Source organism: Centruroides vittatus, unplaced genomic scaffold (assembly GCF_030686945.1).
Source record: "Centruroides vittatus isolate TY-2023 unplaced genomic scaffold, ASM3068694v2 contig_7, whole genome shotgun sequence".
Taxonomy (NCBI): domain Eukaryota; kingdom Metazoa; phylum Arthropoda; class Arachnida; order Scorpiones; family Buthidae; genus Centruroides; species Centruroides vittatus.
The window spans coordinates 1,468,411-1,486,209 of NW_027122442.1; the positions used below are offsets into that span (position 1 = coordinate 1,468,411).

Below are 17,799 nucleotides of genomic sequence, written 5' to 3' on the forward strand. Positions count from 1 at the left end.
ACCTAGTTACACATTGTTAACTAGATGCATTTTTAATGATATTACAAAAATGTATTATTGTACAATCAAACAAAAAACTTATATCCTATAAAAACTATACTAAAGTATGTCAACCATACTAAAATGAAAAGAAAATTTTTTCTCACTTTTAGTTCTGCAAACTTTTTTATTAACTCCTTTACTTGATTGGCAGTTTCATGCTCAATCTTCAAAATGGCCAAACTATTAAGATGATTTTGCGTGGTAGTGGAACGTAAAAAGTTTTTAACTAATTTTTATTTAGAGAAACTCCTTTCCCCCACTAGCTACAGTTATTGGTATGATCAGCAGTATATTCTTAGGGTGACACTAAGGTTTGGGACAAAGTTTAACATTGTTGCTTATGCTTTTCTTTTTGCCCAAAAGTCCTCTTTTATGGTTGTTTTCTTCAGAATTAAGGAATGCAAATATTTTCTTAGCTTTTAGGCAAAAATAATAAATATGAAATGTAAATTGCATGATAATTTTAGCCACAGAAAAAAATTGACAAATATAAATTTCGATTAATTAAGTATTTAACTTATAAATATTTTGTCACATTCACAACCAAAATTGGCCCTGGACAAATGTCCAGGTTGTCTGCCCCTAGAGCAGGCCCTGTATATAGTGTATTCTGTAATCTGACTTTTTGAGAATTTTAATACTCTAATTAATTGCTAACTTCAATCTTTGTAATTACCAACAATTTTAATCAACGTGTTCTTGAATGCTTAGTACTAGTTACTAACTACTCTATAGTCCATACAAGTCAAATTGGCAGCATTGTATTACCATTTTTCTTCTTTATTCAATAAAAACTGAGTAAGCAAAAATAAGTCAATGATTACCTTTTCATATTTTTCCTATAATTTAATGTTAATTATTTTGTTTTATTATTAAAACATTGCTTTTTAAAAAAAGCTTTGCTTTCTTATCTCATTTTTCTTTTTTTAAAAAAAAAAAGAAAAGAAAAACGCGATAAGAAATATATTATTATTATTAGAAGGAAAAAGATATCAAATTATGACCAAACTCATCATCATTTCAATAGACTAGTATATGCCAATATACACTCACTGGCCAATGAATTAGAAACCCCCATGCATATTAAGTAAATGTAATTTTGCAGCTTATATGCAAAACACTTGAGTCATGTGAGTTGCTACATGTTCATAAGCTCCTATTTAAGTATACTGTTGGTCAGTACGGTCGTTAAGTTTATGAAAATGGGAAAAGTGAAAGACTTGACGGAGTTTCAAAAAGGGCTGATTATGGGTGCCTGTCTTGCTGGAGCCTCAATATCAAGAACTGTAGAGCTGACTGGTTTTTCCAAAGGTCAGATATTGAGTGTTCAATCAGTGGAAAAATAACCCGCATTCAATGTCTAAAAGAAATAACTGTAGCTCTGAAATAGTTAATCAGGAACATGACCGACGTCGTCTGAAAAGATTAGTGTGGAAAAAAGGACTTCCTCTGTGCAGCAATTGATGAAAGAATTTAATGAATCCTGCCCTAATATCTACCCAAACTATGCACAGGGAACTGAAAAGAATCAGTATGAACAGTCACAGGCCTATATGAAAACCACTGATTTCTGCGAAGAATCAGAAAGTTTGTCTATAGTGACTCCAAGAGCATTGTGATTGGACATCTGAGGACTGGAAGAAGTAATGTGATCAGACGAATCACAGTACATTTTATTCTGTACTGATGATAGACAGAGGGTTTGGAGGAAGCCCCATGAAGCAATGGACCCTGCTTGCCTCATTAACATGACTTAAGGTTTTGGTGGGGTGTTATGGTATGGGGCATGTTCTATTGGGATGGAACTGGTTTGATGATATTCATGGTAGGTCTGGTGACTTCCAACAAGTACCTGAACATTGTTGCCGATCAAGTTCATCCTGCAATGTTGCATATTTTTTCCTGCATGTGATGGCTTTTTCTTTGATGACAACACTACAATCCATCATGCAAGAATTGTTCAGCAGTGGTTCATTGAGCATGAAGACAACTTTTGCCACTGACCCTGGCCACCACAGAGCCCAGATCTTAACCCAATTGAGAATGTATGGGACATGTTAGAACAACAGATCGCCAGCAAAGTTTGCTTCTGTCAAATCTATGCAAACTAAAGGAAAGTCTAGTGAATGCCTGGTGTGCATTGGACTTAGAGGCACTTCAACACCTTGTAGAATCCATACTAAATCAAGTAAATGATGTAATTTGAGCTAAAGGTGTCCAATAAAATATTAAACTGCTGTTTTTAATTCATTGGCTAGTGAGTGTAATTCATTAAATAAAACTTTTAATATTTATTTGGGTTTTGGGGTTTGGGTTAAAGCAAATTTTTCTAGCATTGCATGAATATATACATAGCCTATGGTACTTAAGTTCTGCTGTAGTGTTTACAGTAAAATTAATTTATTCAAAAAAGAGACTGGTTTAAACTGTTGAAATTTTGCAACAATATGTAAATTTTCTCTTTTTCTTCCAAGTGCAAATACTGTATATTAGAAGAGAATCATTTTAAGAGCATTTAGCTTAACAATGAATCACCAACTGTAAAAGATAGAAACCAACATTGCATAAATTAATAAAAAATGATTAACTTTATTTTGTTATAGTATATGTTCAAAATGTCTTTGTCTTGCAGCTGGAAAGTGCATGTAGAATCTACCTGCTGCTTCACAAGCATTTCATCTCATTTCTCCATTTCACAGCAGTGCTCAAGAGTGTAAAGCATTGTCACAGTGCTCTAACAATTAGCAGACTGCATAATGTTTGCTCTTTTATAAGGACATTGGCATCATGTTTGGCCAAACAGTTTGTGAAGATTGCAGTTTAAGTTTGCATTTGCCCTTGTTTGCATACTTTACATATTGTCATATTAAACTTTCACATGATTTAATGTGTTCTTTTTTGAATGAATTAATTTATCTTATTGTTAACTTATGCACTACAAACTATGCAAATACTCATGCAGTATTGGAAAGATACTGCATAAGTATTTGCATAGTTTATAGTGCATAAGTTCTGTTGTTAAGATCTCTTTTGCACCTGAATAAATTTTCCTGTTGCACAAACACTATTAAGTGTGACTAATGTAAACACTTGGCATTTTTTTCATTTTTATTTAGTTGAGATGCATATTACATTACACGTTTCGGATTCGTTTTGCCCATCAGCCAACTGAAACAGTAAAAATTCATACAATAGAAAAGAAGAATACTTATAAATATCAATAAAAATTCATATAAAGCAGAAATGGAATCACGTGTAAATATATAAAATATTTTGTGGAATGTACCTTGAAATAGCTTACAAACTTGATAGGTACATATATATATGGGTAATACAGTTTATTGTATATCTATATCCTTCTAAACAAACATTAGGATTACATTTACTTTCACAACATTATAATCGAGCTCTATGATAGTTACAATTATAAAATTTCTATAAACTATCAAGATGCTTACGAAAACCTACCTTAAAATTTACCATACCAATACTATGATCAGTGAGACACATACACGATAAACATACTTCTCTTCCCGACAATAAACTGAAAGGATGAACTCACCAACAGTATGAGACTTTGTATACATCTGTTTCGAATTCAAATATTTAATACAAATCTTAAATTTATACATATATAACAATAACCATTGTACCTGAAACCAAAGAAAAAAACCTGAATAAATGTTAAAATGAATATCTTGTATATGTGTAGACAATAAGATACTTTAAACACACCTTATTAACACCCAGTATTTGAGTTTGTTCTATATATGAAATAGGGATATTTTCTATTAAACCAAATATCAAGTTTGCTCACTATTTGTCTATATGTTATTTAAAGATTATTATATTAAGCTAATTCTTATTTAAATCTATGAGAATAAAATCATTTTATTAAATTGTAATATGAAAGGTTCAGATTTTTAATATGGCTAATGAACTACAGATTTGTTCAATTACTGAGTAGCAAAAATGTTACTTATTTTATTGTTATGTGTAAAAGTTTCATGTATATTTGAGAAGACATTTTTGTACTTTTTTCAATTAAAAAATTTCTAAAACTTTTTAATTAAAAAAAAGGAAAGGTAAGTTGAAATTCTCAGCTATTTGTGTGAAATTGTATGATGAAAGGAATTTGGTTCTTCATTCTGACATTACCCTGTGCACATTGGTCATTTTTGGTCAACAAATATCTGACTTAGAAGGGGCATAACTTTGTTTCCCAACTTCTTATTTCCCTGATCTTGCTCTCACAGATCTATCCCATAAAACAAAAGAGAAGTTGAATAGTAATAGGTTCTAATCAGCAGTAGAGGTGAAATCATGAAGCCACAATGACAAAGGACCCCACCCATTATACCATATTTACTCGCATATAAGATGAGGTTGTAAAGTACTAAATCAAAACCGAAAGAACTAAAGTACGATGTTAAGACCTAACGGGTACTTTACACGGGTTCGCGTAAGAAAAAGAAGCCAGGCCTGGACTTTTGCGGCTCCGGAAAAATATAACTATAATTAGTCAATCAAGTCTAAAAGAAAATTCAAGTTTTAATATGAACTAAGACTATACAAATTAGTAAATTCCAAAACACAATTTATTATATAAAGGACACTTCTATTGAACCGACACACAAAAAACTTATCAATTGTTACTTATAACTAGTCCCCTGAGACTTCCGACAACAAAAATCAAAATTTAAGACTATTTACAATTCAACCTAGGCTTTAAGCCTATTCGTCACCTCTACTATAAGAATCCTTTTTCCAATTTCCTTTCTGTCGGAAACTTTCCTATCTCCTTCCTTTCCAGTCTGGAATCAGCTGTTCGAACCTTGATTTCAATCTCGCTAGGTAGTACACCTCTCTCACAATCAGCGGAAGCTCACCTTATTCTGTGGTTGAAATTCGTTTGCTTTATAGTTGTGAGGTGACGTTACAAGTGCTTGCTGAAAACCACCTCCTCATTTACATACTTAATGGCTAACAACGGTTTATTTTTACCTGGTCAGCGGATGTTTACAATTTACTAACGACTTTTACAAAAAATGATTAATTGAAAGTAGTTACACAATTGAGATGTCTCTAAGTCGTTTAGTATTCCTAATTTTAAGTATATGTGTGGACTCCCCTTTTTTCCAAATCTGATCGTCCGTCGGAACTTCCGATTTCGGGCGCGCAATGGCGTGTTCATTTTTGTGCTATGGCGCTTTGTCGGTAACTGGCGAGTTATTCCTTTTTGTCTGTCCAGAGGATGAGTGGGGAACTTTCGCCCTAACTAAACATAAGCCCCAAAAATAAAAATACTCATAACGAAAACAAAAAGTATAGAAAATAAAAATACAGCTTGGACTCAGTTCCTTACAAGGTTTTTATTCATTTATCACAGCTTCAAATTCTTAGGTCGTCCAATACGCATGAGCAAAAGATTCTTTCAGGATCATGTGGTAGATTTTCTCAGTATGATGCAAATCTTCAAAATGCTGCCCCTTATATAAGTTATTAGGCTTATGTAGGCTATAATTCTTATTATTTGATGTATCTTACCATGGCCATGTGGTAGATTTTCTCAGTATGATGCAAGTCTTTGAAATTCTGACCCTTAAATATTTTTTGTGCCACCTGATGTGGCTGCCTCTCTGCATCATAGCATGGCCTGGCCCTGGATTCTTTGCGTTTTTGCAAACAATTTTTGTGAACCACGTATTTGCATTTTTTACTTGATGTGTACCATCTTGTATTTAAAAACCATTTACCATCTTTCTTGTGTACTGTCAGGAATAAAGATAAATAGCAATAGGAAAAGCAAAGCTTTTGAATTGAATTCCAGATTGAAATTCTAAAATCACATGGGAGCCTGATATAAGTTTTAATTCATTCCCATGTGAAAACAGATGATTATTTGGAAATCAGAATTCGGAAAACTCATAAGTGTAATTGAAGAGTGAATTCGACTGTTAAGAATTGGCAAAAAAGGAATGTCCAGCTTTACGTGAACAAATTGTTGTCGATTTTACAAGATTTTTTCTTAAAGTTCAAAATGCCAGTAATTTTTGCAGGACAATGTGTGCATTTATGTGCATTTGTGATTAAACGAAATAAAATTAGAATTGTATTAATAAATCTAATTTTCTTTATTTTGATCTTTAAAGTCACACTTCATCTTATATGTGGGGTCGTCTTATATTCGAGTAAATATGGTACATTAAAAAAAAATTGCTTCTAGCACTACTTTCATGGGTTGCATGGATACTAATAGAAGTATGTAGCTGCAGAAGGAGCTTTTCTGAAAATGGTAGGATATAAGAATTTGTGTATGTTATGTAAGAAACATCTGTGCAGGAGTTCAGTTTATTCTGCCTATATAACAAATGTCTATATTGTTTATATTGGATTGAATAATAAATTATTTTCTAGTATGTTAAGACATAATAATGTGAAGAGCAAAAGAAATAGAATGAAGTGTATGTATGTACTGTATATATTTGCTAAAATTAATTATTCTTAAATTAGTAGAAGAATTATTTTTAATTAGTATAATAATTAATATCATTAATTACTTATAGTATAATTACCATAACAGGTTGTAAAGATGAAATTGACATTTTGATTTTTCCTAGAAACTACTGAAAAAAATGTTCTAGAATGTTTGATGTAGGTATTTAAGTAGCAAACCAAAGGACACTTCATCACATATTTCATTGGAAATAGATGCATCAGCAATGTCTGACAATACGAAACTTTCAAAAGAACACATTTACATGCTGTTGCTCTATCACTTCAAAAGTGGACACAATGCAGTAAAGGCTTACAATCTCATATGTTAAAGCATTCATGAGTGAACAAAGATCAACCAGCTGTTGCAAATATCAAAGGGTTGATAATGCAGAAGGCTGCATTTGTTTGGCATATTCATGATGAAGCTGCTTCCACTAACATCACTGTCATGTAAGAACTCTACTGTGAATAACTGGATTGTTTGAACACCAAGATCAGAGAACTTTGTCCAAAAATTGACAAAGTCCAATATCGTCATGACAACATGCCAGCACTTCGAGCAAAGCTGGCCCATTCTTGGCTAGGAGATTCTCATCCACCTTACAGCCTACACTTAGCACCAACTGACTATCATCTATTTCACACTCTGAAGAACCACACTGCCAATATATAGTTCAATGACAATACCTGACACTCGAGACTTTCTTCAAACAAAAAGCCAGTCATTCTATGCTGGCTCATATGCTCACGGGAGCGAAAGTGGTGAGATATGATTGATATTGATGGTGATTACCTACCAGACTGAACTGTAACTGTTGTTAAGTCAATTGTCAATAAAGGTTTTTCAAAATGTCTAAATTTTACCTTTTCAATCTGATATGAGTCAATAATTGAATTTAGACAAATTGAAGTTTTTGTGTAACTGATAATTTTTCTTAAGGAATTCAACTCAGTAAATATTGTTATTGAGTAAATGTTCGGTTTTATATTTATATATTAAAATAATAAATTTACTCTGCTATCTATTTTTAAATGAGTTAGTACTTTACATAATACAAAAATTCTTTTTCAAATAAATAAATAATAGTTTTTATGTTAATTAAATAATTGTTTTAAAATATATTGTGTGTTCTTAATTTTGATATGAATTTTGACTTTCTTGTTTATCTGGATTCAAACTTGAATAGGATTTTTTATGATTTTTAATGTGGTGAATAGTCTTAATCTAAACCCTATTTCTTATTTATGATTAATCTGATGAAAGATAAAGTTCACTTGCAATAAGCAAAAATTGAGATCAGTGGCCTGTAATCATTCAGAGACAAGAGCAATAAATAAAATCCAATTTATTTGTATATTAAATTTTTTATTATATGAAGAATAGATATTTGTTTTTTCTTAATATAACTTCTGTATAAAAAATTTTTTATTTCAAATTAACTAATTGTTATTTAAATGTTTTAGTGAGTTTAAGCAATTAAAAGTATATAGTAGTAACTTATATTAATATTATAATTATTTTAAAATTAACAAGAAAATTTTCTTGTGTGTTTTGAATTATTAAATAAATACAACACAAAAATATGAAAAATAATTACTTATAGGTTTTATTTTTATTTAGAAAATGACAAGAGAAGAGATTAAAACAAAGTCACCCGAGAAAAAAGTAAAAAAGAAAACAACAAAAGGTCCTCGTCTCAGTGGATCAAGGCACACAGAACTATAGTTTAAATAAACAAAGCAGAACTGTATTGTAAATATGTATTTTACAAATTGTTTCACATTAGATCACATATCTTAAAATGTATAGTTTTTATATACAGATATAAATAAATATTTATCAATTGATTACTAATTATTATCAATTTTTTTATTATAGTAATGAATATAATCTGGAATTTCATTTTTTCCAGTATCTTAGATATTCACATTTCTATATTAAAACAAGTTTCAATTTTTGAACTCTTCATATTTATTTTATATTTAAATTAATCAAAATCATAACTTTTATCTACTTAATTATGCTTACAAATGCAGAATATATTAAACGAACAGAAAAATATCTTTTTAAGCAATGAACGTAAACAGATTTTGACCATATGAAACTCAATTTAATTAAAATGAAAACGTTTTTGTCTAATCTACAATTTAAAGTATTATTAGTCACACATACAGCTGAAAAATGAAACATAAAATATATTCAAAATTTGGATTATTTATAAAAAGAAATATAACATAATATTTACAAAACAAATTAAATTTTTATATACAATTAAATATAATAATTTTGAAGATAAATACAGTGGTGCCTCGAATAATGGACGCTGCGAACAATGGACTTTCTGTTTGACCGTTACGTGACTTGAGCAACGGACTGGCTGCGAACAATGGACTTTCCATTCGGCAGTTATATGAGGCGAACAACGGACTTTCTGCGAACAAGTGCAAATGATGTTTCCACTCTTTTGCCATTGCCAGGGGTTGCCAAACCCCTGCTGGTTTACCATTCGGAAAATCCCAGGGTTTTCAAGAAGAACCACATTGTCAAGTCCAACCTGCCTGTCCATTGGAAGTCTAACTAAAAAGCCTGGGTGACCCATGTTGTCTTCAAGGAATGGATCCTGGAAACCTTTGCTCCTGCTGTAAAGAAATACCTGCTGGACAAAGAGCTGCCACTCAAAGCCCTGCTGATACTGGACAATGCCCCTGGTCACTCAAAAGAACCCGGAGGAGATCCTGGAAGAAAGCTATCCTTTCATCAAGGTGCAGTATCTGCCAGCAAATGCCACTGCCATCCTTCAGCCAATGGATCAGCAACTCATTGCCAACTTCAAAACACTGTACACCAGAGCTCTCTTCATGAAGATGTTTGAAGAATGTCAGCTTTGTAGAGACATGACTGTCCAAAAGTTCTGGAAAGAGAAGTTTGATGTTCTTGTGGCAATCAGACTCATCCAGAAGGTCTGGGGAGAAGTCGTGCAGAAGACCCTCAATTCAGCCTGGAAGAGGCTTGTTCCTGAATGGACCCAGGAAGAACCAGCTGAGGATACAGATGTGGTACAGGAGATCATCTCGATGGCTCGAGAATTGGAATTGGAGGTGGAGATGTGGAGGATGTGGAGGATGGAGGAGCTCATTGAAGAACACCAAGAAAAGCTGACAACTGAAGAGCTCCAAGCACTTCTGGCCCAGGAACATGATGAAGCTCAAAGGGAAGCTTCATCTGATGAGGAGGAGGAGGTGCAATCCAATCAACCAATTTCAACTGCTGCCATCAAGGACTTCCTTGTCAAATGGGGAGAGGTTCAGGAGTTTACCAACACTCACTATCCAGACACAGCCGAGGCCAACAGGATCAATAATCTCTACAATGACACCCTTGCCTGTCATTTCTGACAGGTGTTGAAGAGAGAGAAACAGACCACCTTGGACATGTTTTTCAAGAAGCTGCCAAAAAACAAAGAATGGAACAAGCCCCAGTAGCCTCTCCTGAATCTGACTCCGATTAAAAAACAATAAAAAGAGATCTGCTGCAATGTGTAAAAAGTGTGTGTCTGTATGAGTGTGTGAAGAAAGTGTTCCTCACAACATCTGACTACCCAGCATAAGTGGTGACTGCTCTATTTTCATTTTTTTTTTAATGATACAGTACGGTTATTTTATGCTGCGGAACGAATGAGTTGTTTTAACATGTATTTCTATGGGAAAATGCGTTTCATATAAGGGACTTTTCACTTAATGGACATGTGCACCTGAAACGGATTAAATACGTTATATGAGGCACCACTGTATTTTACAGATGTAAAAATCTAGTTTATTAGATAATTCCAAACTTCACAAAGCATTGGTGTTACAAGAATTATACAATTTAATTAATACAGATTGTACCAAAAATAAGGTTTTAGTATGATGAAGTGAAAATAATAATCTAACTTCATTCCAGTCCAGTCAAAATTTTCATTTATGATACTCTTGTATCATAAATGTACTTCTTTTGTGCATCACATTGTACTTCTTTTATGTAATTAAATGTATTTTTTGTGATCTATTTTTTGTATGTAAATCTTTAAATGTAATTTTTGTTTTTATATTACAAATTTACTTAAGAAATGAACTTAAACAAAGTAAGATAGACAAGACATACACCACATATATTTAATGAACATGAAAGTAAAAATCAGTTTATGATGATAAAATATGATTAAAACTTTAATAGAAATAAATTATTGCACCAACTTGGAAATAAATTACTAAATATTACATATATGTAATTACATATTTTCACAAAATTGTGGAAATAAAATTGTAAAAATAATAATAATAAGCAGAAACTAACACTTTCAGGAAGAGCCGCACGTAACTCAAAAAGAGCCGCATTTGCCCACGTCTGTCTTATAACTTCAAAAAAAATTCTTTAAAACATTGTATCAACAATGAATAAAAAAGAATTAAAGTTAAAAAAGGAGATCAACTTGCAAAGAAAACTTTTATTTACATTAATAAACCTCCTAAATGCATTTTGCCTATGGAAGGCCTCTTCAGTAGGTCCAATCATACACAGTTCATGCTCCGACAAAAACTTAAGAGAAGCCACTTATATAATTTACAAAGAATTCCCAGCATTCCGCTGTTAACATTCCCGTATTCAAATTTACATTGTTGTCTTGCATAATTATAGCAAAATGTTCTTTTACTTTCTGTTTTACATTGTTTTTTTCTTTAAAGATAATTTTTAATTTATTAGTATTAATTTGACAATTATTAATATTAGTGTTGGAAGATATGAGAACTACTAATTTTCAACCTTACGGCAGCCAGATGTTCCAACAATCTAATCTTCAGCCTTCGTTTTGTTTCACCAATGTAAAAACTAGGGTTGTTGCATGTACAGTACAGTACATTCTATTTGATAAACGACACCTTCTTCTTCTAATATATCTTTTTTAGTGCTTCTTATAATCATCATATTTGATAACCTGTTATTTTGAGATGGAGCTAATCGGATTAATTTTTGGTTAAAAAATTTATTATATTTTTCATAAATACCTTTTATGTATGGAAATGATATGTACTGTTTTATTCCTTGTTATTGTTTAACTTTATATCTATTTGTTAAATATCTGTTGTACCAGTCATTGAATAATCTCTTTGGGTATTCATTTAGGATATATTTTCTATGTGTCTCTCCAATTTCTTTCTTTCTTTCTTTCTTTCATCTATATTTGTTGTTCTAGAAAAAATCTTTGTCATTTCCATTAAATATATATTATATTTTTGTCTTAAAGGACAGTATGATTTAAAATTAATAACTTTTTTCCTATTACGTGGTTTTTTGAAATTTACAATATTTTAAATGATCTTTAAATCTTTTAATTGTTATATCTAAATAATTTAACTGGTTATTTAATTCATGTTCCCGAGTAAATTTAATATTTGAATTGATTTTATTAGTTTGCTCCAAAATTTGCAAATGCACTATCATATATAATCAAAATGTCATCAACGTACCTTGCAAAAAACTTTATGCCATTTAACATTGATAAAACCTTGTCCAAATCCAACATATAAATCTCAGCTAACTTTAGTCCTATTACGGAACCCATAGAGATACCATCGGTTTGATGGTAGAAATTTTCCTTTACTGTAAAGTAATTATTATCTAATGTAAAGGTAATTAAATCTCTCAAATAATCAGACACCATACTTTAAATAAACTTTCTACAATCATATTTTTAGTAATGGAAGGATACATAGGTATTATATCCAAGCTCATTATTTTATAGTTCAGCAAAATTTCTCCTTTTTGTAGTCTTGATATTAAATCATCGGCATTTTTAACTGTATATTCTGAATTTGGTATGTCCTGTAATAGCTTTTTAATAAACATTTCTAAATTATATAACAGTGTAAATCTAAAGTCTATAATCGACCTGCATTGATTCTGTTTATGTGTTTTAATTCTAACATTTAATTTTGGAATTCTTACGTTTTCCTTTGAGAGAATTTCTTTACTTTGATGAGCCTGGACATAACCTTCTTATACCAATTTCTTCAACTTTTTGGTTAATGTTCGTTGTATATCGACGAATGGGTCTCTTTCTAATTTTTCGAAGTTTCCTTCCGATATGATTTCCTGTTTCCTATTTTCCAATTATTGTAAATCCATAATAACTATTTGGTTTGATTTATCTGCTTTTAATAAACATAAATTATATTTTTTAATAAATTTGTTAATTCTATTATATTTATCTATATAATATCTTGCTTTTTTATCTAAAATGTACCCTTTCTTGATATTAAATTTCTTTAAGACTTTACATATATTAATTCTAAGTTTGTCTTTATCTTCTTTTTTAAGATTCCATTGAAAAATTGCACCTTCTATATCTGCTATAGTATTTATTATTCTATTAGAAAAAGGAAAATTCATACCAGCACCATATGACAAAATCCCTTGGTATTTCCTTTGTAGACAGGTTAAGTACCAAATTTCACTGCCATTCCAATTTTTCTTCCTCTGACGGATAATCAAATAATTTAGACAACTTAATATTTTTATTTCTTATATAATTTTTATTTATAGGTGATATTAAAGTTAACTTGTTTTTATTAAGTCCTTTTTTAAGGTTTTTAATCTGTTTAGATATAAAACTAATTGATTTACCTTTTTTCGTGATAACTGATTTTATTATTAACCTCTCTATTTTCCACACATCTTTACAAATATCGTTTTTGATGGATTTTCTCAACTGAAGTGTTTTTGAGGTGGTTTTAAATGTAAATTTGAATACGGATTTGAATATTAACAGCGGAATGCTGGGAATTCTTTGTAAATTATATAAGTGGTTTCTCTTAAGTTTTTGTCGGAGCATGAACTGTGTCTGATTGGACCTACTGAAGAGGCCTTCCATAGGCGAAATGCATTTAGGAAGTTTATTAATGTAAATAAAAGTTCTCTCTGCAAGTTGATCTCCTTTTTACCCTTTTTTATTCATTGTTGATACAATGTTTTAAATAATTTTTTTTTGAAGTTATAAGATATGCATAAGTCAGAGGAGAAAGAAAAATATACTTTTTCGTGTATTTTACAATTACGTAAGAAGTGAAATAGTCTGACTCCATCGTTTTATAATTTTTTTGGATAATTTTTAGTATCTGGATTAAATATAAGAGGGAACTTTCTATTTTATCAAGTAGCAATATATCATTGCTTTCCATTTTATGTTTCTTCCAGAATAATAATATATAAATCAATGGATTTTTATATTTATCCACAAACATATCAAAACTTACAAGTACACTGATAATTTATGGCAACCAAAAAATGTTTCTTCTTTCTTGAAGCCATCTTCAGCTAAATTTTGATATTTTTATATTTATACAAAACCTTTTCATTATTAATAAGCTGTTTTGAAAATACTGTTAATTCATATGTAAGTAAATTTGGGACAGAAACTTAAGAAAGCAATCTTATTTTAAAATAATATATAAACTAAAATTTTATCTTAATAGGTTACTTTTTACATTAATATCATATACTCCTGTTGCCTGTATTAATATCAAAATCCACATTACATGTGCTTGAAAATATTAATGGAATATAATAAATCTGTGAAACATAATATTTCAATTAATGATAATTTCATAAATTTCTTAACTTGAAAAATGAAAATTACATTTGTTAAAATCATTGTAATTACTAATATCGACACTACATTTGAAGGAAGTTTATCTTTTGAAAAACTTAAATTGAATCAGATTAGATTAGTGTATTTGCAAATATTCTGATTAATTTTTTATTACAAATGCATGCATAAATTCAACAGTGTTGATAAGGAAAGATATCTTTTATTGTATTCTGTCAACATTCTTGAAGATATGGCTTTGTAATGAAAAAATACTCAAATGTGTTTTTATTACTTTAAGCATCAGAAAAATATTTTTAAGTGAACAACGATATATACTTCATCTTAACAAAAAATTTGACTCTGCAAAATATGATGATGATAGTCATTTGTTAAAAAATATTTTGCACAAGTTTACTCGATGGAATCTTATAACAACATCCAGTGATGAATCCGGGAGTGGGCCAAGGAGCCCTGGCACCCTCCGAAGTAAACGAAAAAGAAACACTAGTGAATTTTTCAAAAATATTTTCCTAATTAAAATTCATTTTTTTTATTTAAATTGTGTCATGTGTTCTATTTCTATCTTACTTGCGAATAATAAGTCAGATAAGATAGGAATTTTATTGAATTTGCATTAAAAATTTTTATCCATTCAACTCTGCACTCCCAAGTTCAAATCTTGAGTGCACCAATGACATCATCCATAAAATAATTTGTAGAATAAAACTATTTGGAGACAAGGATCATACTGTTTGTAAATCTTACTAATAGATTGTGTAATTAATTAATGACTTGCCAGATCCATGTAGTAAATGTATTTCGTGAATTTCTTGTTATGACTGCAACCGTGAGGCGCTGTTAGAAAATTTGAAAGGATTTTAAACAATGTATAGTGATATTGGACCCTGGATTTATATTTATATGTTCTTTTCTATTTATGTGGGCGAACTTTGCAAAGCCATGATGAGCACAGGAGATAGGTTCGGCCAGAGAAAAATGGCAGAATTTCTAGAAGATACGAAAGTTCATGAATACGGACAGTTCAACTGCACACAGATTATGTCACTAAAGTGTCAGTGAAATGAATTCAAAAGAACATATAAATATAAATCTAGGATCCAATATCACTACACAGACAGGTGGAAAGTTTAGAAGGCATTACTCAATGGTATTTCCTTTAAAGGGGATGAAAAGGATTGAGAAGGTGTTAGACAGAAGGAAAAGTTATTTGTGGCAGAGGCCAAAGGGGATGAAAATGTGAAAGAGAAGTGAGAAGGGGAAGGGGAGGTCACCAGCCGCACCGAGATTTTATTTGAAACAATATGTTACATAGTAAGAAAATAAATTTGACTATACAAGAAAATGGTTACACGGGTGCAAATGGAAGCGGCTATACAGTGGATATACAGTGGTATAACAATAAGTGATAATCAATACATACAAGAACAAGCAGGTACGCGCGTTAACGGTGAACCGTAGTGTGATGAACGAAGCCCATGCCTGAGCATGTGTGGGGCTAAGATAAGGAATGATTAAACTGTAACACAAGGTGACAAACGCTGAAAATGAACAGAGAGAACAAAATTACAAAGATAATTGCTGTAAAGTACAAACAGTGGATCCTGAACATTGACAAACAATAAACAGAACATACAATAATGCGTGGGTATTGTGCTAACAGAAACGGGATATGAGAATCACACGATAATAATACAAACAGCGTATCCCGAATAACAATACTGTTGACATCCCGTGACAATATCACTGCACACTGTTTAAATTGCCACTGTATTTGATTTCAAAACTATTGTCCTCTGTTGTTAATAATAATACGAGCAACTTAAATTATTATACCTTTTTAGTCATTTTTAAGCCTGTGTATTACAAATTTGTTACGGCCCGAAAGTAAAAAATTGAAATATCTTTTAAACTAGTAATCATTTTAATATAAAAATTTACTAAAATGTATTAAATTATATTTCAAATCTGTAGATATAAGTAATTCTTATAGCTTTTTAACCTAAAATAAAAAAACAGGTGTGTTTATACATTTGTTACAGATAGAATTCAGTGTATATTTGTAGTAACTACAGATACTTCCTCTAAACTCCATATTTTAAATGTCACCAGCCACGTGAATTTTTTGACGAGTCGTACTCAAAGATAAGGCAGAAAGCTACCTCTGAACCATGCCTTCCTGCTCAGCATTGGCGTGTGTCTCTCTTAGTTGGATCAGGCCACAATACTCTGACGAGAAATCCCATCGAAACACTGCAGCACAGATCACCAAGCCTCCCCACCACGACAGGGAGGAAAAACTACCCCCTGCCTTGTTAGCGTATTCCTATCTCGCTTCCTGTCACTGACCAGGGTACTTATGGGTTAAGAGGATGCCAGTCGGAAATTGTGAATTTTCCGAATAATGCAAGTTTTTATTTAAAAAAATTTAGAAAAATATTTAGAAATATTAATTTAATTTATTATTGTAATAATATATAATTTTGTTTGAAATCTCATGTTCGTTGTATCGCAGTGTTTTGTTTTCCTAATCAAGGAGTGTATCCATTCTGGATACACTCATTGAATGTTTCATGTAATCATAGCGCCAAATATTTAAGACACGTGTTATCTATCTATTGTGAAAATATTTGTAAAGAGAAATAAACTTGTGTATCGATTGAATGTTTCATGTAATCATAGCGCCAAATATTTAAGACACGTGTTATCTATCTATTGTGAAAATATTTGTAAAGAGAAATGAACTTGTGTATCGATTGAATGTTTTATGTCTAATGTATCCAGAATGGGTAGTAATAATAATATATAATTTTGTTTGAAATCTCATGTTCATTGTATCGCAGTGTTTTGTTTTCCTAATCAAGGAGTGTATCCAGAATGGGTAGTAATAATAATAAATAAATAAATAAATAATTTAGAAATATTTAGAAAAATATTTAGTTAGTATTTAACTAATTTCAAAAACTACTTACTTGAACGGTAACAACTTAATTTTGTCTTACAACTTAAACAGTAATTTTTGTTCTTTTTAGAGTGAAATTTACTAGTCTATTGTTATTTAGATAATTTCGATCGCAATTTCTGACTGGCGTCCTTTTAACCCAGAAGTCCTGGTCAGATCACACGAGAATGCGGCAGATAGGAAGTACCCCGGGGGCACCACGAGGAGGTAAGGCTAGGAGGATTTGGGTTTTTGCCCCCATTTAGTCCGGAGAGACGAAATACGCGTCTCTCCGGACTAAATGAAGTCAAACAAATAACACGCCCGATTGTTATATTACATTCTTATTATTTGTATTGTCGATTGTTTATTGTTTCGTCAATCGGTATATTGATATTTTCACAGAAATTTTTGCAATTTATAAATCAAATTCTTAACAATTATATTAATGTATAATTAATGAATTAAATTATTGCAGACAATTTGTAAATTCGTTCTAACAACAACATTCTCCATTGCAACTTTTTACTTATCCTGTTTTAAATTTACATAAATTCATAAACATTCACTTTTTCTAAGCATATTCTTGTCATTGTCTTAACGGTAACCACAAAGAGTTAATTATTTTACAGAGAAATCTTCGTTTTTGCCATCTTAAAACACGTTGTTTTG

General features: G+C 30.9%; 2 protein-coding genes across 2 annotated transcripts in view; both read left to right on the forward strand.

Moving 5' to 3' along the window:
• Positions 1-8,395, forward strand: part of LOC136980474 (coiled-coil domain-containing protein 134-like) — a 51,916-nt gene extending 43,521 nt beyond the window's left edge. The window contains exon 6 of the mRNA XM_067276593.1: positions 8,162-8,395. Within this exon, the coding sequence (XP_067132694.1) occupies positions 8,162-8,266 (105 nt within the window). The 3' untranslated portion in view covers positions 8,267-8,395. The remainder of the gene's footprint in view (positions 1-8,161) is intronic.
• An 845-nt stretch (positions 8,396-9,240) lies between these two features.
• LOC136980405 (tigger transposable element-derived protein 1-like) lies at positions 9,241-9,936 on the forward strand. Its single transcript, XM_067276510.1, has one exon. The coding sequence runs from the start codon at positions 9,241-9,243 to the stop codon at positions 9,934-9,936; it is 696 nt and encodes a 231-aa protein (XP_067132611.1).
• The last annotated feature ends 7,863 nt before the right edge of the window (positions 9,937-17,799 follow it).

Excerpts from the sequence above, each read along its gene's own strand:
- LOC136980405 (XM_067276510.1), top strand. The coding sequence starts at position 9,241 with ATGCCCCTGGTCACTCAAAAGAACCCGGAGGAGATCCTGGAAGAAAGC.